The 26,159-nt window shown below is 39.4% G+C and overlaps 3 protein-coding genes across 6 annotated transcripts; all 3 read left to right on the top strand.

The window, feature by feature from the left end:
- The first annotated feature begins 751 nt into the window (after positions 1–751).
- On the top strand, positions 752–9,680 carry scel (sciellin). Of its 3 annotated transcripts, none has more exons than XM_040005797.1 (27): positions 752–875; positions 2,212–2,243; positions 3,037–3,103; positions 3,302–3,364; positions 3,503–3,574; positions 3,661–3,693; positions 3,804–3,839; positions 3,934–3,969; positions 4,064–4,108; positions 4,197–4,268; positions 4,346–4,414; positions 5,326–5,400; positions 5,492–5,560; positions 5,648–5,704; positions 6,242–6,298; positions 6,590–6,643; positions 6,737–6,778; positions 6,889–6,957; positions 7,052–7,099; positions 7,197–7,247; positions 7,419–7,481; positions 7,585–7,638; positions 7,735–7,797; positions 7,898–7,972; positions 8,724–8,832; positions 9,063–9,165; positions 9,300–9,680. In XM_040005797.1, the coding sequence occupies exons 2-27, from the start codon at positions 2,225–2,227 to the stop codon at positions 9,314–9,316; spliced, it is 1,518 nt and encodes a 505-aa protein (XP_039861731.1). In that variant the 5' UTR covers positions 752–875; positions 2,212–2,224; the 3' UTR covers positions 9,317–9,680. The 3 variants fall into 3 exon arrangements, with proteins under 3 accessions (XP_039861731.1, XP_039861732.1, XP_039861730.1); XM_040005798.1 differs by having other exon boundaries at positions 7,049–7,099; positions 7,901–7,972; XM_040005796.1 differs by having other exon boundaries at positions 753–875; positions 7,049–7,099.
- A 1,634-nt stretch (positions 9,681–11,314) lies between these two features.
- On the top strand, positions 11,315–24,176 carry slain1a (SLAIN motif family, member 1a). 2 transcript variants are annotated; one of them, XM_040005793.1, is made up of 9 exons: positions 11,317–11,922; positions 13,276–13,412; positions 16,620–16,736; positions 18,250–18,360; positions 18,552–18,701; positions 21,098–21,433; positions 22,172–22,360; positions 22,502–22,844; positions 23,303–24,176. In XM_040005793.1, the coding sequence occupies exons 1-9, from the start codon at positions 11,492–11,494 to the stop codon at positions 23,376–23,378; spliced, it is 1,890 nt and encodes a 629-aa protein (XP_039861727.1). In that variant the 5' UTR covers positions 11,317–11,491; the 3' UTR covers positions 23,379–24,176. The 2 variants fall into 2 exon arrangements, with proteins under 2 accessions (XP_039861728.1, XP_039861727.1); XM_040005794.1 differs by lacking the exon at positions 16,620–16,736 and having other exon boundaries at positions 11,315–11,922.
- Positions 24,177–24,297: 121 nt separating this feature from the next.
- On the top strand, positions 24,298–25,995 carry wu:fc50b12 (uncharacterized protein LOC103911624 homolog). Its single transcript, XM_040005833.1, has 3 exons — positions 24,298–25,071; positions 25,180–25,343; positions 25,662–25,995. The coding sequence occupies exons 1-3, from the start codon at positions 25,051–25,053 to the stop codon at positions 25,894–25,896; spliced, it is 420 nt and encodes a 139-aa protein (XP_039861767.1). The 5' UTR covers positions 24,298–25,050; the 3' UTR covers positions 25,897–25,995.
- Positions 25,996–26,159: the final 164 nt, after the last annotated feature.

Raw genomic sequence — 26,159 nt, 5'->3', positions numbered from 1 at the left:
AACACAGGATTCTGGGTGAGCTCCCTTCATTCAGCTGTCGGGCTATTGCAAAGGCTCTGGTTTGAATCTGCACCATGCCATTTGGTGCTGTCTTTCTCCAAGCTTTACTCTTAACTGTTGTACTAAATGCTAAAACACCTCCAAAAATATTCAAATACACCCACAAGCCACTTCATTTACTCTATCTGCAAAACTGAATGCATAAAAACACCACCACAGGCAGCATTTACATTTAAAATCACAGGCAACCGAGTACACTCTCAGTAAGGTGATAATTCTATTGGGGTAATGAGGCTGAGAGAACATCAGCAAAAATATAGAGGATTCTTAATAGGTGGAATTTATAGCAGAACTACCATACTGGATTAATTTGGTTAGAAGTGTACCTAATGAAGTGAGTGAAGTGTGTGCGCATGCTTTATATTTCTATCTTCAATTTACATTATACCACAATGAGCATAAAAAAGCCACAAGATTACTCTCTAGTGTTAAAAATATATTTATGCATGTTCAAGCCTGTAGTAGGATTAGGACAGAGAGAATCCCACACCCACATTGGAGGTTTGCTTCCTCATCACTCAAGTTGAGCTGCAGGTCTTTCAGCACTCCACCCAGTTCCATGTTCTCGAAAAACAAGCAATTAGGAAACACTGATGACGGAGATAAAAACATGTAGAATGAGAGCGACAGAGAGAGAAAACCTATTCTCTGATTCTTCCGTAAAGCCACGCCCGTGGGTGGCCTTGAATCTCCACTCCCTTCAGGTTTAAAGCAAAAGGAATGACAAGGGTGTGATTGTGTAGCGTGACAGACAGGTGTTGAGCGCCGAGCTGGAAGTGAGAGTTTTCCATCAAGTCAAAGAGGTTTCTGTGGCGGTATGTACCCTTTCTCTGTGTGTGAATGTTTTATCAGTCTTTTATTTTAGCTGAAACTGTCTGAAATGATACTTCAGAGGTATTAAAAATACACTCGATAAATTGAGATTGTATATGAGACGAGTTTTTTGAGATGGTGTTTTGCATTGAGGCGTAAAGGAAAATAAATCAGAGAACACACTGTATGTCGGGTTATGTAATGATATCATTGTAGTGTTCATGTCAGATTGCATTTCTTTTGAGGAAATAATGGTGCCTTACAGATACAAAGAGGAGTCAGAACAGACTGATTTGCAGTTGTACACTCAAAAACAATCACCCTAAATAAAGATGAAGAAATTATTTCGAGTGAAACGTGATGAAAGCGATAAAATCAAAAGTTTTTTTTATTCAAAACATGAATCATAATCAAGGAGAATATGCTTGGTAAAAACAGAATGTATAAAATCAAGTGAAATTCATTTGATCAGATTCCATTAAATGTAACATTTTAAATTGTACTTATGTAACAAAATTACATGGAAACTTTACATGTAATCAAATTACTTAAAGTCAGCATTTTGGGCATAAACGTTTTTTGAGCATATTCTGCCTTTAATGTTTTTTCTCACAACAGTTCAGATCCGATCAACCACTGGATGAGAGATTTGATCTGTTTTATGATATCTTATCTGAAAACATTTAAATTATCTTTTAGAAACTAGAAGATTGTTGTTGTTGTTGTTTTTGTCCGATAATTAAATATCCAGAAACACATAACAATGACAAAAAAAAACTAATCGGACTCATGAACAGACAAATATGCCATTTACAGTTATAACTTCTGTTGGGGTTGTAAGTCTACCTTGAGGTTTATGATGTATGTTCGTGCTGGAGGGTGCAGATGAAAGGGCGCAATCTTTATCATCGATCGCCTGTGGCCTGTCACGCCTTTCTCAGCAAAAGATCTCTGTTTTGATGACAAAGGCGTGTTTGGAGAAGGTGTGTTGTGGGTGGGTGTGTCTTACATGTGGGTACAAATCAAGACTAACCAGTTTAAGCTTAATATTTCCTGAGTCTGGGGTTAAACAGAACTTTTGATTTACTACAGATGCAGTGTCAAACCCAACAAGGCAAGCTCATAAATCCAGTCTGTCCATGAAGGGCATGTGTGTGCTCATGACACAAGTATACAGATGGCAGAAAGCAGTGATTACTTGTTCACTTCATTATGCAGCATAAAGACACCAACGGCACATGAAAGGTTTTAGCCTAGCGTGCCACCCAGTGGCTAATGAGCTGTGCTCCTTTTTTCCCCTGTTTTCTCATCAATGTTCTTGTTGTTTCACACTTACAGGTAAAATTTCAAAATGAGCGCTTACAAAACTGGTAAGTTGAGAAATATCAAAGAATAAAATTTACAAATCAAATTCTAAGTAATGCGGATTTTTAAAATAGCAGATGCAAGACTGAAAGGTTCCAGTAGTTATATGACTCTGCTGCCTATTAATTATGTTAATAATATACTTAATATATTTAAAACATGCATGAAATTGTTTCCCTTTGTTATTACACTCACTGAAATAGGTTAGATTATTGCTTGTAGTCAAAATGAGTATGTAAACTAAAAAGAATTTGTCAAAAATAAAAACAATGGGGGAAAAACAGTAAAATAGACTGAAGGATATATTGCATATTATAAATATATAAAGATACATATTTTTGTATATTAATAGTGATATAAATGATACAGAAATTCGAATTACAAATAATGAACCAATCAATTTTAAAAACAGAGTAGTTTATTTCATCTAAGACTTAAAATACTTACAAATGCACAAGCCCAGTACTTATGTTCGCCCCATACATGCTATATTTTAATTTCATTTTTAAGCGCATCACAGTGAGAGAAACCACAGCTCGAATACAGCAATGTGCAGTTGTTGCAGTGTGCAACAGTAAAGACAAGACCTGAGATGCAAAAAAAGAGTATTCATTGATTAGAAAACTTTATAAATACCTTCCTCGTTTAATTTTCAGGAGCAGTGTGCTAATTCGTTTTTAATTGGCTCTATTATGTTCTGTTAAACAGGTATTAACTTTTAAGTCCTTAAAAACAGTGTGTTACTTAATTAAGTAAATGAATGATAAATGTGTAATTTTTTCTGTCCTGTATTACCAGGCAAGACTTCTCTTCTAAAAGACAACAGCTGGATCAGAAAACCAGATGATGAGGAAGAACCTGTTGAGTAAGTACAACAAGGATAAAAGTTAAAACACAGATGCTTACGCACACATGCATTTAGGGAATGGCAGAATTGTTGGGTGTGACTTTTGGGTCAAAGCTCAGATTTCTTTCAACCTTAAAAAAAGGCCTTCTCACATTCCTCTTGCGAGTCACAGCATTGAGTCATCTCTGTGTAAATAGTTTTTTTTTTCTCCTACAGCCAAGATCCAAACTTCGCCAAAAGTGTTCTAGGTCAATACAAATCCAATGAAACTCTTGCGAGGTAAAACAAACATTTAAATTCACCTTAATTTGCAGACAAATGAAGGAACACTAATATGTTCTGTGATGACTGGTTTCAAGTTAAGAAAAGAGTCTCTTATTCTTTTGCATCCTGTAAATTTTTATGCATTTCTCACAGTTTAGAGCCTGAAGAAGAAACAGCCACCAAACCAAGCAACACAGCTACATCTGTGCAAGAGCTCAGCAAGAGGTACCATTTGTGTGACATATGTGATATATTTAAATAAAAGCCATATAAATGGCAGGAACAATAATGAGTCATTTCTCTCACTGAAGGTTCGGTGGAAAGCAGAATGACCTGAAGACCAAGTTAGTACAGTTTTCTTCTTTTACAGTCACAGTTTTGTTACAGTTGTGTTATTATTAATTTGTGCACTTCAAGGCATGAGATTAAGTAAGAGTTTTTTTCTGTTTTGCAGCACTCCTTCTTCCACTAAGACCTCCTACACTAAAAGGTACATTTTTGTAAAACAACTCATAGCACAAAATTTACTCTTTCTGGAATTTTTGAATAGGAAATCACCTGAATGATCTGCCTCTTTGTTACAGTACATATTCATCTGTGAAGGCAGATTCACCCACTGTGTACGTAAAGCTCCAGTCCATTGCATCTAATGCAATAATCAACAGAGGAGAAATTCATATAATGTGTAATCTTGTATTTTGCATGTCCCTGCAGCACCACCACAACCAAGACTACTGTGACAGAGTATCCAAAGACAAGGTACACAAGGAATGCATGAACACACCAGCAAGTTAACACATTACAATGACACGTTAAGTAAATGGGTTTCACGTCTCTCTTTTTTCAGCACCAAAACAACCACAGTCACCAAGGATGGATCAACTACTGAGACCACTACTACCACCACCCAAAGCGTCAAGTAGGGAACACTGCATCAAGTTACATTATTACACATGCAATCCGTATCATATTATTGACATTTATTTGCCTTTATAGGTCTCCTGTGACTAAAACTCCAATCAGCTCTGGGACATTCTCTGACCGGGTCAGGACTTCCAGCAAAGGGTAAAAATAATGTAGTGATTTATAGTAGATGCAATATTTTAATTATTTATTTCAGTATGAGAAACAGCATCATCGTCACTCATCAGGCTGTTGAATCTGAAGTCGAGCAACTAACAAGTATATTTAGTAACATGACCAACATCAGTTTTAATCATTACAGGTTAGACTACCCAGGTATACATCAATTTGTTAAAAAAGAGCTCCACTGAAACTAAGTACAACATTTAACAATTGTTTTTATGGAATGAAATCAATCATAATGACCCTGTGAAATAGTAATATCAGACTGTACTTGCCAGAACTTATACACCAGTCCTGTGAGAAGGAAACTCTTGACAGGACTCTTTGCAATCCTGTAAAACACCTGTAAAAAGTACCCGCACGGATTCATTAGCTTGTAGAACAACCTTTAGCAACAAAAACTTGAAGTAATACATTTTCGAATGATTTTATCAGTCACGAGTCTTTAGTCGTTTGTGGACAGTCTTATATCCTGCAACATCATGTCAGTCAGGTTGGGTGATCAATTAAGTGTATTTGATTATCGGTTCCTTACTGCAACTTGCCCTCTTAAATTTAATGAAAATATGAAAGGTGTAATTAGTTTTTATAGAATATACAATTTCACTGTGTATGTGTATAGCTAAAACTAAGATTTAGTAGTATACTGAACATTGAATATTTTCATACTGACTTATTGCTACTTTCACTTAGAAGTCATAGGCCAGTAAAACTGAGCCTTCAGATATAATAAGTCACAACAGCTTTTGCTTTACAAGCTAACCCAGTATTTTAAAAGCATCTTAAAAATTGCAGCACTTAGATGTATATTTAGAGTTTCTTAAAGAGGCCACATAATAAGCACATCATACTACATGAGAGGCTGAGTTTTTCCCCATCTTTCCAAACAGGCAAGAATACCAACCCTACTCACCTACCTTAACGACACCCAAAGTGACGGAGACAACTGTTACCCTCACCAAAGAGTAAGACGCAGATTATTCAGTTAGTGTTGTATTATAACCCATGTGTCACCTGCAATTTCAGATTTATTTATATTTTTATTGTTCTGTGCAGTACGGAGGACAAAGTTTACGACACGCACCTCCCCTCATCCATCCAGGATGATCTGTCACCCACAGAGAGGTGAAGCCCAGAACTTAGATTATATTGGTCATGGCACCAGGCTTTCAGTAATTACATTCTCAGTAAGACACATTTTTCTCTATGCAGCAAAACAACTATCTCCACAACTAAGACTGTGACAGTGAAAAGCAGCACTGACACAAAGTGAGTACCATCCTAGCGCGCGGGGAGGGGGTGTTGCATACTGTTAAGATGACATATTCAAATTAGTCAGATAAAAGTCATTTTTTATATAGCAATAAATTAAATTTGTTATTCTACTATCTGATATTGCACTGTGCCATGAGATGTACTTTTGTCCAAAACATTGAGCTACCACAATGTAGTTGTCCCACAGTATTAGTCTCCTTTAGTGTTTAACAAAACATAGCTGATCAATAAACCATTTAAAAATAAATAGTATACACAACACATCTGACAGAGCAGTGTGAGTGAATATGATTAGTGTTTTTTGCATGCAGTAACTTTGGAGTAAATGTTCAGGAATCTAAATATTCCTGACATGACTAAGTTTGCTGACGTCATGACTCTATGTAAATAACTTTTATTAAACTCTGTAATATGCCAGAGATTTAAAAAAATATTTATTAGTATCATAAAGTTTAGGGAGCTTCCAAGCTCGACGCAGCAAAATGTGATTAAAAAACGACTAACAATGTCTCTTACTTTTGTCTGTTGTAGTGCTAAAGACCAACTCTATGATACACTCATTCCAGGTTCAGTCAAGGCTGATGACAGGTAATGCATACACTCTTTCATTATGAGTCCTCCCATTTAGCCTTTATACACGCTGTAATAAAAATATAATAAATTGTTGCAATTGTTATTGAATTTAATGATGTCGAAAGTAGAGTTGCTGAAAAGCACACAATGCACGTCACAGTATACCTTATATGTTATATATTAGGTATGTTCTTATAAATGGTGTATTGAGATCATTTAAAGTAAGTAAATTGATGCTGTTTAATTTGACACTATAATCATACGTTACTGATCATTATGTAATACCTGATATTGGCTTCGTCACAGCAAATCAATCGTGTCCACTACTAAGACTGTGACAGTGAAAAGCAGCTATGATGAGTAAGTTACTACAGCACAATACACAAACAGTGGCACCGATATAAATACACAAACAGTACAGTAAAATGTTTGGTGTTCTTTTTACTTTTTCAGTGATGTTTTTAAAGCCAAAACCCCCACAAAGACTTCCTTTAAGTAAGATAAACCTTGTATAAACCTCAACTGTTGTACAAAAGAAAACAGAATTAAAAAATAAGAACTGCACATACAGTATAATCACTAACTTTACATTTCTGTCACTGCAGAGCTGAGGATCAGCTGTATGACACCCTGCTGCCTACTTCCATCAGATCTGATTCCTCTTCCCCAGTCAGGTGAGACATCTCAGCGAACATTTAGTCATTAAAAAACAAAACAACTATTTCACCATTGTGGTGGATGAAACCTCACATTTTGCCATTTTAGCAGCTCAAGCGTCAAAAAGACAGAGACTGTCACTGTGGAGAGCAGCAGAGGGTAAGCAGTAGAAATGAATGACAAAAATGACCAAAAAATTGTGTAGTTTGTGTGTAGTTTTGTCAAATTGACCTTTTTCGTTTATCTTGTCATTTAGAGGAGAAAGTCCCTCTCCAGTGTCAACATCTTCTACCCGCAGCCTCTCCAGGTAAACTAACAGAGCACTCCTGGATTACCCATTTACTTATTCAAATTATTATTATTCTCCTTTAGAATTTCTGTTTCTGTATACCTCATCAAACTCTAATTTATTTAATCATAACAATATTTTCTACATCCAGCTCTTTCTTATCAAACTAAATCCATTGCCTCTTTATAGCTACAGTTCATACTCCAGTGATATACCCTCCACTCGCACCACCTCCTATACCATAACTACCAGGTAATTACTATCACTGTCTCTCAACCTTTTGTTATAAAAATATAGTGCAGCGTGGTTATACTCTTTGTATTATTCCTGATTTGTTCCCTTTTTTCATACTCAGTGATGACTATAGCAGCAACCGCAACACTTATACTTACTCCAGACCAGACTCCAGGTATGAAGCAAAGCAAACAAAGACATTATAAACAGTATGCACTAAACATATTCTAAACTCCACATGCGATCTCTGGGCCATGTTATCTTTTTACAGTTATGAGTACACCAGTATCACAAGTCCCTCCGTCTACTCTTCTACATCATACAGGAGCCGCAGGTATTAAATTATTTTTTGAACAAACGAATCCAACACTTATCACTAGCACACAAACACTGTACGAGTTAGTAAAACAACACTCTTTCATTAACTCTCTCAGCAGATCAGATGACATTCTGTCAGAGCCAACCTACTCAAAGTCTTCCGTGAAGAGTGCATATGCAGCTCCTGAAAGGTAGGAATCGGGCAGCAATAGCCCTTTTTAGACACTGAAAACATTTGTGTGGAAATAAGTGTGCAGACTGACTGTCATCTAGAAGCTCAGTGAAGCTGTACTTGGATACAGTGCTGCTTTGAGCAAAGCATGAATATTGGCATGCTAATGTGCTGATATGCAGATTTTAAGCATCTATCACATTAACCACCTTAATACAGCATGTCAGCATGTTAATAATTGCTTTTTAGCAAATACACCTAAAGTAAACCTAAAGATCAAGTGTTTGTTTAAAAACCTAACTAGCTGTAGGGGGCATTGCTCAGCATTCAAGGCAATCAAAAAAAATTCGAGCTGTTTGAGGTAGAACTAGGGGACCATTTATTTCTGCTGTAATTGTTTTTGCACCAGTCCATCCAATTGTTGGTGTTATAGTTTGCTGAAAGTTAAGAAGGTAAACTTGATATTTATCCCGTCTTCCTCCCTGAGTTTGGCTCTGCCAGAGTTTTCTTCCTGTTAAAAGGGAGCTTTTCCCTTCCCACTGTTACCAAGGGTTGCTCATAGGTGGTGTCTGACTGGGGTTGGGGTTTTCTCTGTATTATTGTATGGTTTACCTTAAAAGATAAAGTGCATTGAGGCGACTGTTGCTGTGATTTGGTGTTATATAAATAAAACCGAAACGAAATTAATAGAATTAAATCAAGAACACATATATACAGTCACTTTTCTTTTACTCTAATATAAACGCTTGATAAATTTTTGTCCCACACAGGACAGTGCTAGAGAAAGATCTGTGCACAGTCTGCCGTAAGCCCTTCACTGGTGATGCCAAGATGGTCCTGGATGACATAAATATGAAATGCCATGCTTCCTGCTTTAAAGTGAGTAAAATAATTTTAAGATGGGGCTTTCCTTTCTTTGGTCAACAACAAGCAGTGGTTGAAAAACAACTATGTCAAGACTTTACCAAAGTAAAGTCTTAGTATTGTTTTGAAATTACCAGTGACTCATGAACTCCTAATTATTAAGACCTCACAGAATATTTTTGATGTATACAGCCATTGTTGTCTCAGGATTCTGTTTCCTCATGTGAGCATTTGTGTTTTGGCAGTGTGAGGTGTGTAACATTACTCTGGGTAATCTAAAGGCTGGGGACAGCTTGTGGATTTACAAGCGTATGGTGCACTGTTCGAACTGCTTTGAGGTCACCAAAGGTAAGTAATTATTACGATTTCTTCATTTTCCTGGATGTAAAGCTCCAGTGACTAAATATTTGTACCGTATGTATTACTCTATTTGTTTTCATTTCAAAAGGTCTTAGTTCAAATTGTACATCCTTCCCCCACAGAAAAATGGCGACGCTGATGCTCCAAATATACTTAATGGATTATTGATTATCAGCTTTGGGTGTCGTGGGATCTGATGGACTAGCATTACAATGAGCTGACAAATCTTTATGTGGGTGTTTTGTGAAATGACAGTTACATTTTAATAACATGAATGCAGTATATAATAAACTATTTAGTAGCTATGTTGCCTTGATATTGGTGTTTCTGTATCTACCTCTGTGCACCATATCAGCTCTTATTGTCTTTGGCTTGCATTTTGTAGGGAAACTTCATTCTAAAACGATACATTGCAATATTGAGGGCCGGGGGCTTTTTCTTTGTGCAATAAAAGCTATAAAGTGTCTTTATCTAATAAAATTAAAATATTCTACTTCTTTTAAGACTTTTGTGTTCATTTTCTTCCTTAATTATATACCAGTGAAATGTAATCTACCCATTAAAGTCATAATTTACAGTTAATGGAACCTGATATATTTGACAATTTTAGGATAATTATACAATATATTATCATAAAATCATCTCATGTCTTCTGCACTGTTTGGTTAATTTAGTGGGTTCAGGAACTTGATTTGGGTTACGGTCTTCACTTATGTGCAAAAATATTATGCTTTCATATTTTATTAAGACTTTTTATTGAAGATTTTGGGTTTACGTTATTAAAAAAGAAACATTACATCGATTTTATATATCCACTGTATATTGGATACATATTTTAGTCTTCAACATCTTTTCTGCATGAGATATGCTTCTAGCTTTGCCATGCAAATCAATTAGCCCAACTAATTTGTATTCAAGAAACTATATCATATTTTATTTTAGTGACATAGCCCATAATAAGCACTAAATTATGCTAAATTTGAACTTCTAAAGAGGCCGAACATTGTAATGACAGCATCAGACAGTTGCTGCAGATTTATCAGTTGCATATAATGACAATCTCCTGTTAGTACTTCAGTGGATGAGAACTGGTGACTCTGGAGGTCATTTGAGTACATTGAACTTGTGGTCATGTAACAAAAAAGCAGTTTGAGATGATTTGTGACATGGCACGTTATCCTGCTAGAAGCAGCCATCAGAGTATGGATACACTGTAGTCATAAAGGGATGTCCACTTTTGATGGTCCATGCAAACTGTAGGCTGAGCTTAACGAGTGACACCTGGTGTGGTCTTCTGCTGCTGGTCTGACACGTTGCGCATTCGTTACAATTTGTGACTCCGCCATCTGAATACAAAAAAAAACTGAGACTCATCAAACCAGGCAACATTTTTCAAATCACTATGGTGCATTTTTGGTGAGTGTGTGCACCCTTTAGGTTGATCACGTTGTATATTCAGAGATGCTCTTCTGCATACTTTGGGTGTAACGATTGTTTATTTCAGCAACTGCCTTCTTATCAGCTCAAAGCAATCCGGTTATGTTCCTCTGACCCTCTGACATCAACAAGGCTTTTTGACCCACACACGTTTTGCTCACTTCCACCATTTTCTGTAAACACTGGAGATTGTTGTGTGGGAAAATCCCTGTAGATCAGCAGTTTCTCTAATACTGAGACTAGGCTGTCTGACACCAACAACCACGCCAAATTCAAAGTCACTTAAATCTCCTTTCCTTTCCAATCTCATGCTATGTTGCAACTTCAGCAGGTTGTCTTGACCATGTCTGCATGCTTAAATGTACATGCAAACATAACTGCATTAACAAGCAGCGAAACGGGAGTACATATTGAAGTGGTTGCCATTGCTGTAGCTACTTTTTTGTTCTTTTTAAAAAAATAAATGACTATTTTTTAAATGTCCCCCACAGTTGTACTGGGCTACTTATATTGTTTGTTTGTTTTTGGGGAAGGGGGGGGGGGGGGGGGTCGTTTTTTAGTGTTTTTTTTTGTTTGTGTGCAAGACCGACAGTCTAGCTTGAGAATAACATTCAGGCTATCCGCTCTGTGTGTGCCTATAATAAATACTTCCTCAGCAGTGGTGCGATGGGAGTTGAACTCCAAGCTGCTGACCAATCAGATGGAGCCTGTGCAGTCATCCCAGCAGCAGCAGCAGAAGCAGCATCAGTGTGTATCTGTGAGAGTGTGTGTAGCAGCTTAAAGGGGGGAATCTGGACACCCTCTCTGAATAGAAGAGGACCCTCTGCAGGCAGGCCGTGCTTTATTTTTCCGCCCATCTCAATGTGTTTTTTACCAAATGGAAGCAGAGGTGTTGAACCCCCAGATGATGGCAGACGTCAATGGCAACAATAAAATTACCAGCGCGGAGCTCGAGGTGCTCAAGCTGCAGGAACTGGTGCGAAAATTGGAGAAGCAAAACGAACAATTGCGGACTCGAGCGAACGCTGTAAACAATTGCTCCATCGGCCCTCATCTTCAGACCTCGTTGTCGTGTCTGCACGGGGGTACGGCGTGCGCGAGCGACAGCTTTTCTGCTAAATATGACGTTTCAAGTGTCCCCGCACCTCGAGGCTCAGCGGAGGAACCTTTCGCCTATTTTCAGCCGAGCTCGGCGTCTCCTGATGCCGCTGTGGAGGACAGCGGCGCCGCTGGAGACACGACTGTTTTGGATGAGGTTGAGATTTTGGACCTCAACGTCGTGCTCCCCGTCTTAGAGCCTGATAGCTGGTAACTGCTCTGTTTATGTCTACCAGTTCATTACATGCCTTGTTTGAATTTACAGTGAAAGTCAGTTTCCCCCTCTGTTGGTCTGACCCTAATACATGCTTCATGGGCCACATGACAGTGAACCAGCCATCATTTTGAGGCAGTGTATGTCATGTATCGTATGTATTGATTGCATCTGTTTTGGTGGAACAGACTTACAGACTCTGGCAAATAGAGTGATTCTTACACGAGGAGCAAAACAATAAAAACCAGATCTGACACAAGCTTTGGGCATCCCAGCATGCACTGTGCGTGCAGCATAGGTATCTATTCAGAGTAGGCAGCGCTGGATGAAATTAGAAACAATGACCCCCCTTCAGCCTCTGATCAAACAGCTCGGCTTTGTGTGTTGTGTTCAGCCATAGGCTGAACTACTTTGAAGCACAGGCTGTAGACTAAGGCATCTGACTGCTGAACCGTTTCCAGCTTTATGTATCTGGTGTGACGATGTGGAAAATGTAGCACACAGCTGAATGCAGTGCTGATGAGATACAGTTCAGCCGCTGTGCTGGTATAGCTTTACTACATTTAACACAATTACCCTTCCACCCCCAAGTCAGTGTAATGCTGTGGCCTAGTTGCTGGAGGGAAAAAAGCCCAGTTCTGTCTGGCAAGTTTTCTTTTCCTTAGATATTTAGCTTCAGGCCGGGAACCTAGTATACTAGGATTTACAGGCACACACACAGTGACAAACGTGGAATTTCTTGGGATTTATTTAATTTCTTTTCTGGCTGACGATAAAGGTCAATTAAATTATTTTCACTCATGGTAGAGGATGAGGTGAGATGGAGGCAGAAGATGTGCTGTGGCGATCCGTAAAGAAAGAAGAAGAAGAAGAGATTTGCTGATAAATAGGTTGATAATTTCATGTACTACATAAAAATAAATTCCATCTAATTGATCATTGACTAAATTTCACAACAGAAAAGATAACATTGCCATTTGCAAGTCTATGCATTTGGCCCGTCCATTTTCCATTTCAGTTCCAAGTCTGGGTCCCAGAGATTCTTCCCATGTTGTAGAAACTTTTAGGGCATTTGGTTGGCATTTGGATTGTATAAAAATCACACAGCCACAGTGGTTTTATTTCACTGGGTAATAGCAGCTGAGAAATGTTGGGGCTGTAAAACACACTCTTTGAGATCTTGAGCTGCTATTTATTTTCTTTGCTCTCTAGCAACTATTTTTTGATTGCACTGCAAATACACAGCAGCCCTGAGTTAATTTATCATCTGTGTTTTGTGTGTAAAAAAAAGAACATGGGCTGCCTGTAAAGGTGACAAGATCTAACAGTTTTTTTGCTGCATTTTCCAGGCTGTATGTGAGTCCCAAAGCTAAGCTGCATGGCCACAGTTTCCTCAGCCCTCTCCAGTGGTGCAGGCAGGTACTGGACCACCCGGGGCCTGAGGTGGAGCTCGCTAAAATGACCCTCTGTCACAGACTGGACCAAGGTACAGTGTACTTAGCCCCAGGTGTGGCCACATCCTGCCTCGCTGGCTGCTGAAATGTGATCATAAGCTGAAAAACACTTCACACAAAATGTTTCCATGTGCAGCAGAATTTCTTCTGCAGCGTGTGAACCGTGGGAGGTTTTCACTGCACAGAGCTCACCGGCTCCAACATTTCACTCGCTCTCTCTTTAAAGTTGTGAGTTTTACTTCACCCTGTGTTCCCAGTGAGTGGTTATTTTTGGAGTAGCAGAGGACTCACGTGTACACATCTCAGGCTGTACTTAAGATCCACTAAAGATGAAGATATTTATACATGAATTAAAGAAAGATCACCTTGGAAGAGCTTGATGTGTGTTCATGAAAGGCTAAACCCTGTGTTCACTGCAAAATAATGCAGAAATAATTATAAAGCTTTCATTAAGTTATCATCATTGCACCATCTGAACCTCTAATAACAGCCTGATTTTACTGGATTTTATGAAAAAAGTATATTTTAAGTGATGGAATTTTTACATTTTAAATTTAAATACAGGTTATAAATAAAAAAAAAGTATAAAGTGTAGCCTGCGAAAATAAATTATTAAAAAAACATATTTGATATACATTTTGCGAGACTTATATGTCACCTAATTACCTATTTTGATGAGTAACTCATAACTCAATCCACTCATAGTTTTCACATACAGCATTATGAGAATTAAGCATGAAAATATTACAAATATTGTGCTGTATGAGATTTCATAATGGACGATCCAGTCTTGATCTGATTTTATCTTTTCCTTTATCTGTTATATGATCATAACAGTTTGATTATTGTGATTATCTCGAATCGATAAATCTGTTATTATTGTAGCTACTTAGTCTTTGAATCAAAGTGACAGTAACTATGATATTAAAACATAGACTATTGATCTTATATTAAAAGCATGTATATTAATAACAATATGCCCATGAGCACATTAACAGCCTTTCAGTTTTGGCCTGTGCTGGTCTATATGCTTTATGGCTGATCAAAGTAAGATGACTACATCTCACAGCCTTAAATTTTCTTTCTCCATAGCTTCTTCTGGGAAAAAACATTCCCATAAAACACATGCTGATTTTAACTCTGTCACTTACATATATGTCGTACAGCTGTTGTCACTTTCTTGAATGACGAACTAGTATCACAGGTATGTCTGCAGTTTGCGGCCGGCCTGATTGAATCACTGCAGTTTCATACTGATTCTGAGTTTTTGCCAAATCTATGAAAACCTGCCAGATCTTCTCTGCCAACAGCAAACAGCTCATTCTGCTTTTGACTCTTGTTTCGTGTTGTTTATTGGATTGGATGATTGAAGTCTGAAGAAACAAGACATACTGACAGCTTAACAATGTATTCATTTAACAAACAGGGGCCTTTGTAGCATGTATAGGAAACATACACGGCCACAATAGCCTTCCACCTCCTCCTCACATGCTGGTCACCAGCTTTTCACAGGCGCAACCTACATACTCAGCTGTGCTGCTCAACACACAAATGCATTTTTCTTGCAAATATGGCAGCATTTAAGGGGAAATAAACAGACTTTCCAACAGTTATCGTCAAGAAGCATTGTTACAACAAAGAAATAGGCGACCAAACTCAAATTTCCTTAGTTTTTGTGCTAAATGTATATGTTAATACTGTTTTAGCAAAGTCATTGAAACAAAAATAGTTTAAGGATTAGATGGTTGAAACCCAACTTAGTTACCAACAATATTACTGCTGACAATGACGGTGCATTTAATCCCCCATTGCTTTCATTTTAACACGGTCTCTGTCATTATCCTCACAGTTTTTGTTTTACTAACAGCTGCATAACCTTTACTCGTGGCAGACCAAAGCAAAGTCTTTGCATGCTATAATATCCTTTTCTCTAAGCATGTTTCCACTAAGTGGGGCAAGGGGTTTATTGAGGTTTCAGAAATGACAATGGGACATATGTACGAGCTAACCTAAATCCAAAATCATTACGGCTCATATACTTGCGTGCTATCAAATATATATTTGCTGCTGGGCCCAGTTTCAGATCTGGTGCTTTATAGTTTCTGCTCTCATGCATGGGGATATGGTTACCATAGAAACATGCTTACATTAAATGGGTTGTCGAGTCAGATTCGCTCAGCACTCCCTGCACCAAGAGCCTGTGCAAGAGACTTGTACTTTCAAAGCTTATACTTTCCACTCTATATGCTGCTCACCTGCGTGCTTTGACTTTAATATCCGAAAGAATTTCCTGTGATGGAATATTTTCATATTAATTGTGGGTGGTCTCCACACTGTGACCTGATAATGCATATTTGTTAGTGTCTGTGTTGATGTTTTTTGGTGTGTGTTTGTGCCGTTGACGGTTCTCTTCTTCCTTTAAAGCTGTATTCGGGGAAGGCTGGCTCTCCTCCTCGGGGTCATGAATACATCCTTGTATTTGAGAGCCAGCAGCCATTGTTGGTGCAACTGGCTGTGAATGCTAGTTTCATCCAGCGGAGTTTGAGCTTATTTGTGTCAGGAGTGCCGAACGCTCCACTTTGTCAGGTGTAACCCTCTCAGACTACCAATCAGACACACTGAATGCACGTTATGTAACCAAGCTGAATTTACTCACTGCTAGTTGGCATTAATTAACAAGGATAATAGTATCATCCTCTAAAAGTGTACCCTGTAGCTAGGGTTTTTTATATTGCAACTAATTGCTTTAATGGCTATTTATCAGAAATTAATAGATATGACAGCAAACAATCTGGTAACCCAAACCCAAATGCTCTTAGTTGCCGTTAATAAAGTGCATGTTATTGTAGTGTTGAACCATAAAATGAATAAAGTAATGAAAATCACATTTAAGGACTATAAATGAACCATGTACACCAAAAAAACTAGTTCATAGTAAATCTAATTCTGATTTTGGGAATGGGTTGTAGCCTACATGCACAATCCCTGCTTATCCTGAGACCTAGCCAAAAAATAACTGCGGTTTAGCCCAATAAGCCGCAGTGGTTAGCTAAACCTCGTCTTACTGTATGAGCCTCTTCTGTCCGAGCTCAGACATTTGCAAGGTCAGTACTGATCTGCTAGAAGCAGATTAACATTTGGCCAGAGTGTCTTAAAATATATAACCCATGTACTGTATGTTTGTGCTACATGCTAAAGCAATCAGACTAACATGCCCTTCCCTGCAATCCTGTCTCTAGCAAAGCGGTGGCGAGGAGTGTCCTCCGTTCGTCCGTACAGCTGCATAGAGGGGCTCTCCACCCTCAGCTGCCCCATCCTGCCTTACACTAAACCTGCTGCACTAACCGAGTCCTCAGGTAACACCAATACACGTCTGATTCCTGCTAACCACAAAACAGACACTCTTACATCTGGTAGGCTTAGTGGGTGTGAGTCAGTATGTACCTACAAACTGAAATCACTAAACAAACTAATTTGTTAAATGGTAAGTTTCACTATTTAAAAGAGCCATTATTTTTTGGGGGGGTGGGGGGTTATTACGTTTCTTATTATCTCATTTGTAAGCATGCTGTCAGAGTTGGCCTGTGGATGGAAATGAAAGTTTGTTGGTTGATTCCCCGATTTGGCCCAAACTGAAATCTCTTAAAAACTGTTTGATTTGATGATCTTCTACAGACAAAGATGAATCCTAATGGGTTTGCACATTCACACACATACATAGCCAATCCACTGGGTCTTTAACTTACAATATAAAGTGCCTCGAGGTGACTGTGATTTGGCCCTTATAAATAAAGATGCTTGGAAGTGATTTCAACAATGGTACAGTCATACTAGATGAAACAGTCTTTGGAGACTGTGGCACGATCAAAGTGTACAATAAACTTGAACATGATCTCATTGTTTTTGAAATGGAGACGAGGACCACGACTGCAATTAGTTGAATTTAACCAGAACACAGCCAGCAGAAACGAGTCCTCTATTGCAAAGTGACACCTTGCACACAGGATGGCAGTCTGAGACAGATTGCCTCCCACCAGACCTTTGCAGTTGACTTTCCTCTGGTTGCCCAGAAGTTGAGGGAGTTGCATGCTTTATGCATCTAGGGCCAATCCATTGGTTGAAAGCAAAAATTATCAGTGCAATCACCAGGTAATTGGATGTTGCCATCCAGGTTTTACTCTAGTGTGAGTGGGCGATAATGAAACATTAAAAAAACAGTTTTCTTTTTTAAAGAGTCATTGTAACGTAATTAATTAGTGAATTAGAATTAATTGAAGCATGCTAACACAGTGACACCTTGACGGTAATGTTTAATCTCATTTCTCTTTAAATTGGGCAACTTTTGCAAGGTCACTCAAACCTGCGTCTCTAACCCTTTGAAAACAAAATCTAACAACATCACAAAACAAAGCAAATGACAGGAAAAAATTCACATAATGCAAAAGCTAAAATTTTGCATTGGCAACATTCAAAGCCTTTTAGCCTTTAGGGCACAATAATCGTCATTGCTCGTATTAAAACCGTTTCTGCTGACCTCATAGTTGTTGTCTCATCCAAAAGTAATAACAACATAGAGCCAAAAGCATCTGTTGCTTCCAAAATGCTTTTGGAACTCGCTACATAACCCAGATTCTTAAACAACCTGCTCCTTGGAGTTTACAATCAGATTACACCAAACTGCAGGGAGGAGATTATAAGGTCATACCCTCAAACAGATGGAGGCGAGCACTTTCAGACTCCACCAGAAGACAGCTCCTTCAGCTCGTTCATCTGTGTTCTATATTAACACAAACAGCAGAGAGTGCAGGTTAGGCTAGTCATCAGTGATTGAATTTCTTCTCTCTCGTGCTGTGATTTTCTCCTTTGAAGCTCCGTTGCCGTCATCTGGTCAGTCCTATCTCCAGCCGAGTCTCCCTCTCAGGGCCAGCTGCAGCCTCGCTGACAGAACACCCACCTTCCTGTCAAACTCCACTCTCCACAGTAAGAAATCACCCGCAACACGTCTCCTCTGCCGTGTCATTAATTTCTGCAGTTTCATCAGGTGTGAGTTACCATCCATCTGCGACAGTTATGTACACATAAATTTCACAACTCAGAGACTCGGTCAGAGAAATGCTTTGAAAGTGAATGTTGGGATGTTGACGTGCATGTTTTTGTTTTGTTTTTTTTAGACGCGGGCCGTCGGCACGCGGCGATTACCCCTCAGTCTTCCCTGGACAGCGAGGTGGGTGTGTCAGAGCTGGAAGATGACTCGATCTCCATGAGCTACAAACTGCAGGACATGACAGATGTGGAGGTCATGGCACGACTTCAGGAGGAGAGTGAGTAGACTGTTTAGATGTTTCATACAAAATGTGAGGGAAAATAGGAGAAATCTGAGGAAACGCTGCTACAGATAGAGGTCGTGATGGGTTGGAATGGTATTGTCAGATTGTGTGTGTTTTGTCCACTTTATATTCCGACGTAGAAATGTGGTCGGTGGTTTGAATTATGGCTTACGCAAAGGACAGCAGCTGCTTGCAGAGGCACTTTGCTAGGCTTTGTAGAACTGTTACAGCAAATAATTGAGTGAATTAGAAAAGCAAAATCTAGGAAACTGTTAATGTTTCTAGACTGCTCCTCTTAATTTCTTCTCATCTCTGCTAATAAAAATGATATAAGCAGAATGTTTTTCGAGGCATTTGAAGCAGGGAGCCATCGCAGCCAAAATGTTTACCAATGTGTTAGAAAGCGTGGGCTACAGTCGAGAAAAGGAAAGCAAGAAGTACGGCACCCGACTCATAGCGCACTCCTACGCCTGTGCATCACAGGACTGGAAAACAGCTCTGCACAAGTGCCTGAAACTGTGTGAAACTGGAAGATCCCTGAACAAAACATCACAGTCACATCACAATAACCATCATATAAGTTACTTAGTGATGGAGGAAAGGAAGGTAACTTGGTCAACTTGAGTAAAATACTGTGCATTTAACTTGTTTGAGTTTTGGGTTAAATGATTGGTATGAACTAACCGCACATATATAGAATGCAGTCAGAATATATGGATGAATGAAATCTTTATTTTGAACATTTAAGTATCAAATGTTAATAACTGAAAGAAACTCACACAAGAACAAAATAAAAGACAAGTATTATATTATTGTGATGAAACCCCATTGACTGAAATCCCCCAAATATCTACCATTTCCTGTTCACTTCCTTTCCCCCTATTTAATTTATCATATATTTGTGTTCCTGATTTCGATAGCCGAATCTTTTCCATACCATCGCTCTAAATGCATATCTAACATCAGTCTCGTTCTAACATGAGATTATACATATTCATGCTGTGATCTATGATTATATATCTGCACCTATCTAAAAATATAGTTTTTTATATACAATTACCCATAATAGTTTTACAATGCAGCCATTATATCAAACTGCAGTCAGAATATCCAGTCAGTGTCACAACATAGAATTTAATATTTAACACATTGCTTCACACTATGCTTCTTCCTCTAAAATATAAAACATAAGTGCTAAGTTAATGTGCGATGAATGGAGTCGAATGTTTCTGTCCTGTGTGTTGCCCTTGACAGACGGCGACTAGGGTGACCCTTCCCTCTTGACCTTAGGCTCACGCCCCCCGCGACCCTGAAAAGGATAAGCGGAAGCGAATGGATGGATGGATGGATTAAGTAAGGCAGTTTGTTTACAAAATAAACATTTATTATTTGCATCTAGATGGCAGACGTGGTCTGAAAAGTCTGCTGAGAAATCTGAAAACTTGATTGTGGAAAAGTGTGACATTTTGAAACATGTAGAAACACTGCTCATAGGAAACTGATTAACTGACCCTTTGCCAAAGCAGTATGTGCCAATGCTGTCCTTTTACGAGAGTGAAAACACAGTTGGAGTTCATGTCATCCAAACATAAGAGAATATCTGAGACATATGAATCAAGTCTTTCGGTGTTGATTGGACACCAGCAGGTACAGTGATATGTGGCATGGAGCTGCAAATCACTCTTGCCTCAGCATAAACAGTCCTTAATCAGACACCAACTGTCACACTGAAGTTCTTCTCTACGTACCTGCAGCCACCCACAAATTTGTTGTAAGGCATGAAAATTGTTTGACATTGCTTTAAACACTAATACGTGAACGCCTTTATATATACACTACAGCAGGGGTCCCCAATCCCAGTCCACGAGGGCTGGTGTCCCTGCAGGTTTTAAATGTGTCCTTGATCCATCACAGCTGATTTAAATGGATAAATTACCTTCTCATCATGTCTTGAAGTTCTCCAGAGGCCTGGTAATGAGCTAATCATGTGATTCTGTGTGTTGACCCAGGGTGAGATCTAAAACCTGCAGGGACACCGGCCCTCGTGGACTGAGATTTTTGTGTTTGTTTGACAGCCACTCTGGTTGTAAACAGTAATGCACTGCCTTGTGGAGAGACTGGAAAAGATTACTGTGCAACATTGCCAATAAATGGCTGACACTAACATAAATGTTTGACCTTTACGAAGTTGAAAGGAAGTGATATCTTGATGCGCTTGTGTGCTATTAAATTATGCAGGACATTTCAGAATAAACTTCTCTATATCAGTCTGGTCTGCCGATTCAGTAAGTGAATAATGAATGAGGGGCGCCTCCAGAAGGAAATGTATCCTATACCACGTAGGGTTCGTGCTTTCCTCGGACAAATGCATTGATTTGTCGCCCCTGTAGGCCTCCGACAAGACTACGCCTCTACCTCAGCCACAGCCACGGCCAGCCGTCGCAGCTCCAGCTTCTCCTTGCACACCCTCAGGCGCAGTCAGATGGATCTCGAGGAGGAGGACGAGGAGGACGAAGGTTACGACCAGCTCCCACCTCCCCAGCCTCGACTGTTCCGCACAGGCTCTATGCAGCGGGGCAGCCTGCCCCACTCTCACACCTTCTCAAGTTTCAGAGACTGCAGACGCAGCTCAACCACCCATCAGTTTTCACTCAGTGGACACTCCCAGTACTCTGGACCCTCTAGCCTGATCACAGAGACACAAACAGCATACACAAATAGCACAGGTGAGTGACCTGATCTGATCTGGGAACATGTCTGATAGATGACTGTTAAAAACTCAGGGATCAGTCAGTATCTTTGGACTTCCAGTAGACCACACTTCTTGTTCTATCAGCATGTCAATCTTTATAAATGCTGAAGAGATTTTAAAATCTGATAAATGTTAATCAGGTGATAGCTAAGTGTTTCAAGATTGCATTTCAGCAAATTCAATCATTTTGTTCTTCACACACTGTTTATCTGCATGCAACCAAGGCCCGCTCAGATGTAATTAGACTAAAAGAGGAATGCAAACAGAAAGCTATTAAAGCACAGTTGTCCCTTCTCTACAGATTGCGTGTCTTTATATGCAGATATCAGTCTATAGAGATAACTGCATGACTGTCTAAGACTGATACTGCTGTTACTTTAAGGAGCAAGTATTAGACTTTCCCCCTCTTTAAAGTCCTAAGTTCAATTAAGTCAGTATAGATAAAAGAATAGTGCAACATTTTGAGTGGACCACAAGAAAAGATTCATTCATTAATGGATATGACGTGTCATTCTGCTTAAATTTAAAGTGTAAAACTAAGATGTGTTTCTACAGGAGAAAATGCTATGTATTAAATATTTGCTAAAAGCGCTTACTTTCATATTCACCAAAATGTCCCCTAAAAAATCCTAAAACTTTGAAAAGCCAAAAAAAAAAAATGCTAACTGGGCACCTGCAATACCTGATCAGCTTTGTTGATGTTGTTGCATAGACAAGCTGCGAAGGAGCATGCCCAACCTGATCCGAGCTCCCAGCATGCCTAGTGTCCCCAGCATTCCATGCCTGGCTTCCCCTGTCAACCCACCCTCCCACGGTCCCTCCTCTTTGCCAACGATGCCCTCCCTCCGGAACAGCCAGAGCTTTGACTCATCGAGTGGGCTTGCACGACTTCAATCCTCCAGTAAGACGCCTGTTTTTATGTGTGCGAATGATCAAAGAAAGGAAAAAAATCACTTTTATAAACTGTTAACGCTCAGCCTAATGATGACAACTTAAAATCTAGGGATTGCAGTGACACTTTTGCTTCACAATATTCCTTCAGTTCCTTCCCCAGGCCAGCTCAGTCAGCGAGTCCAGAGTGTCGGGAGTTTCCCTACAACAGCGCGACACACTCTAAAAGCGACAGCCTACGTAAGCCCCACAGTCCAGCAGGGACCCACCTCCACCTCTCTGTCCACCTCTGCCAGTCTGAACTCCATCTCCAGCAGTGCCGCGCTGCCTCAACCCCTCAAACCCAGCAGCAGCATTAGTTTGCTGCCACAGGCCCTCAAACCCACCAGCACCAACCAGTCAGCTGTCCCCCGCAGTTCCCTCCCTCGGCCAGCCTCCTTCATAGGAACAAGTGGCGTTCCACGTCCCAGTAAAATCACCCAACCCACGCGCAGGTAAGCACACATATGCTAACTCCTTTGGGTTTAAAGGAGAACTACAACAACATGAGTACTGACGAGCATGTGCAAAAAGGCACTTGATAACTTCAAATTTAGACCTGATGAGAACGTTATCTCAGGGGATCACCAGAGGTGGTAAAATTCATCCTCTGATGACAGTAAAAGAATCATTTTCTGAGCCATGAATTGGTTAATCAATTGAAGTATATGATGACAAACCTGGTCAGACTATTAGTGTTTTCAGCATGTGGGTGAGTGGTAATGTAGCAATCTTTAGGTGTGGCATCGGTGGTTCAATGGTAGAATTCTCACCTACCACACTGGATTCACAGGTCTGATTCCTGAAACTTTTAAAAGAAACAGACAAGATTCTTTGTGGGATGATGGATCTTTTTATTTATCTTTGATTAACTTATATGCTTATATAATATTGGGGTTTTTTCTGTCTGCAGTTTGCTTACTCCTCCAAAGAGCCTGGCTGCTCTGAGTGCCCTGAGGGACGGCAGCTGGAAAGATGGCTGCTACTGAACCCAAATAAGCTGAAATTTGAGAGGTGCACAGGGTATCGCTGTGTAGGCACCAGCTGATTTAAAATGTTTCTTTCAGCAGGTCTCTAGACTTGGGCTGCGACCTGTGAGAGTGACAGATATCATGAATATAAGCACTACTCCTTGCTGAAGGACAAAGTGAGGACTGTTGAGCGTGCAGGTCCAGCAGGCTGGATCTTAACCTTGACTTGACACACCATGAAACAACCAGGCAATACTCTGATAATCAGCTGTTAAATGTGAAACAGATCCTCTCTGATATGTGTTTCTTGGTTTGTCGTTGTTAATTCTTGCATTGAGCAGAATAAACGTCTCTCTCCAACCGAAAGCTTAGAAAAATATATCCCATGCTTTTGTACATGCTTTTAATGATTTCATATGATTAGTTTCGGAAGTACTATTTTTTTCAGGCTGTGGTGTCAGATATGAAGTTGAACCTGAAGTTGGAATTTTGTTACTTCCCGTGCCTGTAAAAAAAAAAAAGTGAAGAAGAAGTAATGTAATTTATGTTAGTTATACTTATTGGCTGGACCTTGCAGCACTTTGGATCAGAATTCTGATTAACACATTCAGTATTAGATCCATTAATGACCTTGTACACACTTTATCTTTTGTTTAGTTTCTTTTTATTTAATGTTTACATTCAATTCCGAAATGTTCTTTGATAAGCGTAACTGCTGCAGTGATATTGCACAAGGAGCCCTCATGCTTTTAATGGATGGCAAGAAATTAAAGAGGAAGTGAATTTTTAAAGTGAATAAAAGCATTTCAAAACGTTTTTTCATTCTTCTTCATTAAAATTGTTTGTAAAGAATCGAGGGGGAAAATAGGTAAATTGCAAAAGGGGAAAGGGATTGCAGCCAGTGATGAGCTGTGGAAACCCTACCAGGAGCATGTTGCCCACGAAGGCATAACTATAGGCTCTCTAGGACACAGAAACGCCTCAATTCTTTTTGTTTTTATGTCTGAACGCCTCCAGTTGTTTTGAGCATCTCCCACTAGTACGAGATGCCTGAGAAGACCAAGGAAATTATGTCTCCTGGCTGGTTTGGGAACAGGTGGCTGGGGCCTTAGACTTCTGCCCCCCATGACCTGGCCATCGAAAAGTTGCGAAGGGATGGATGAATGGGGAGTTGTAGCTCTACTTACTGCAGTTCAAACTCTATGCCTTCTTTAACTCAGATATGACTCAGCTTAAAAGCATTTGGAGTAATGGTGGTCTAAGGGTGAAACCATATTCCTGTATTCTTCCCTAGTAAAAATACAATACTAAACCAAGTTCAGTCCTATATTCCTTCAAGTCTAAAGTATATCTGAATGCTAATATCGCTGATATTATGGAAGCTACTGCTCAAAAAATAAATGTAGAATTCAGTTTTTGCACATTACAGTTAGGGGGTTTTGAGGTTTTGGAAGATTCACTGTGGCAGCTGTTAGTGTCACAAGGTGGTCACAAAGTGACTAATGTTTAACAAGTGAGTATGTTGATTTTAAATCTCCAGAGTAACACTCAAACACGCTCTACTTTAACATACTGTACCTCAGGAAAGGTGACTAAAATCTCTTATCTTTTATCTTTTGCGCAAAATCATTAAACCAGACCTGAAGACAGATATTGAGTGCACAGTGCTGACCTTTTGGAGTTTTTGATAATGCCCAACAAAGCCCAGGAGGTATGTCTAATCTGCTTTCTTCTGCACTTTTGCGCAGATCATTTATACTAGATCGTTTTTCTCAAGGGAATCCCCCTCCCCTCTTTTTTATTTTTTTTTTGCCTACAGGATGCTGTGATCAATCTAAAGACGCTGCAGGAGATTTCCAGGCAGCTTGGTTTTGAGTGGACAGTTTTGGCATATGAGCTTGGCTTCAACAGAACTGAGATAGGACGCTTCCACGCCAGCTCTACAGAGAAGAGTGTCCAGGCCAAGGCCATGCTGGAAAGCTGGTAAAGTCTGTGTGTATACTTTTGAAAGTATCGTGTGCTTTGTTTAGAAACTGGTGTTTCTAAATCAAAAGGCAACATCTGATTATCTTAGCAGTGTTTAGTCCAATTTTATACGTCATCTATAATCATTGTAGTCTAAAGAAATTGAAGTAGATGCCCAGCAATCTCATGTGAGAAACTTAAATAACTTATTTGTGTTTTGCCATGGTCACTTGGGCTCTCTAGACTTTTATACAGTTCTTTTTTTTTTTGGCTTTTCATCAGTGAATTTCTCTTCTTTCCATGAAATACTTTTTAGAGGTCCCTCTTTATTCACAGGTACGAGAAGTCATGGGACAAGCCAAATAAGACCAAGCTGCTGCAAGACGGACTGGAACGAGCTGGCAGACGGGACCTGGCTGAGAGACTGCATTGCCTTCACTGGGGTCACCAGAAACTGAGTCAAAGGGTGGAGCTTCCCTCTGCCTTCCCCTTCCTCATCACAGTCCACAGGACCATCGACAACCGAGACGCACTACGTAAAATCAACGACCTAAGTCGTAGATTCACTTAAACCTGGGTGAAAACGCAAGTAGCTGTGGCTATGTCTGTAATTTGTGTTCTACATGTGCATATGTGATACTGCAAAGAAGCAAACGGACTCAGAGTCAATTAACCAACAAATCATGATATATGCTACTTTTTGTACTGCAAGAAATTAAAGCTTTGCAATAAGGATAAAGGCTGTCTTTGGAATCCTTTGATTTTAAAAAGTTTATTTATTTTAATTGATGTACAAACGACAAAGGTCAAGACAGTTTATGTGGATCAGCTGTG

The sequence above is a fragment of the Simochromis diagramma genome, unplaced genomic scaffold, assembly GCF_900408965.1.
Source record: "Simochromis diagramma unplaced genomic scaffold, fSimDia1.1 OVJJ01000501.1, whole genome shotgun sequence".
Classification (NCBI taxonomy): domain Eukaryota; kingdom Metazoa; phylum Chordata; class Actinopteri; order Cichliformes; family Cichlidae; genus Simochromis; species Simochromis diagramma.
The sequence above is the reverse complement of the archived record's forward strand: the minus strand, read 5'-3'. Positions and strand labels throughout refer to the sequence as shown.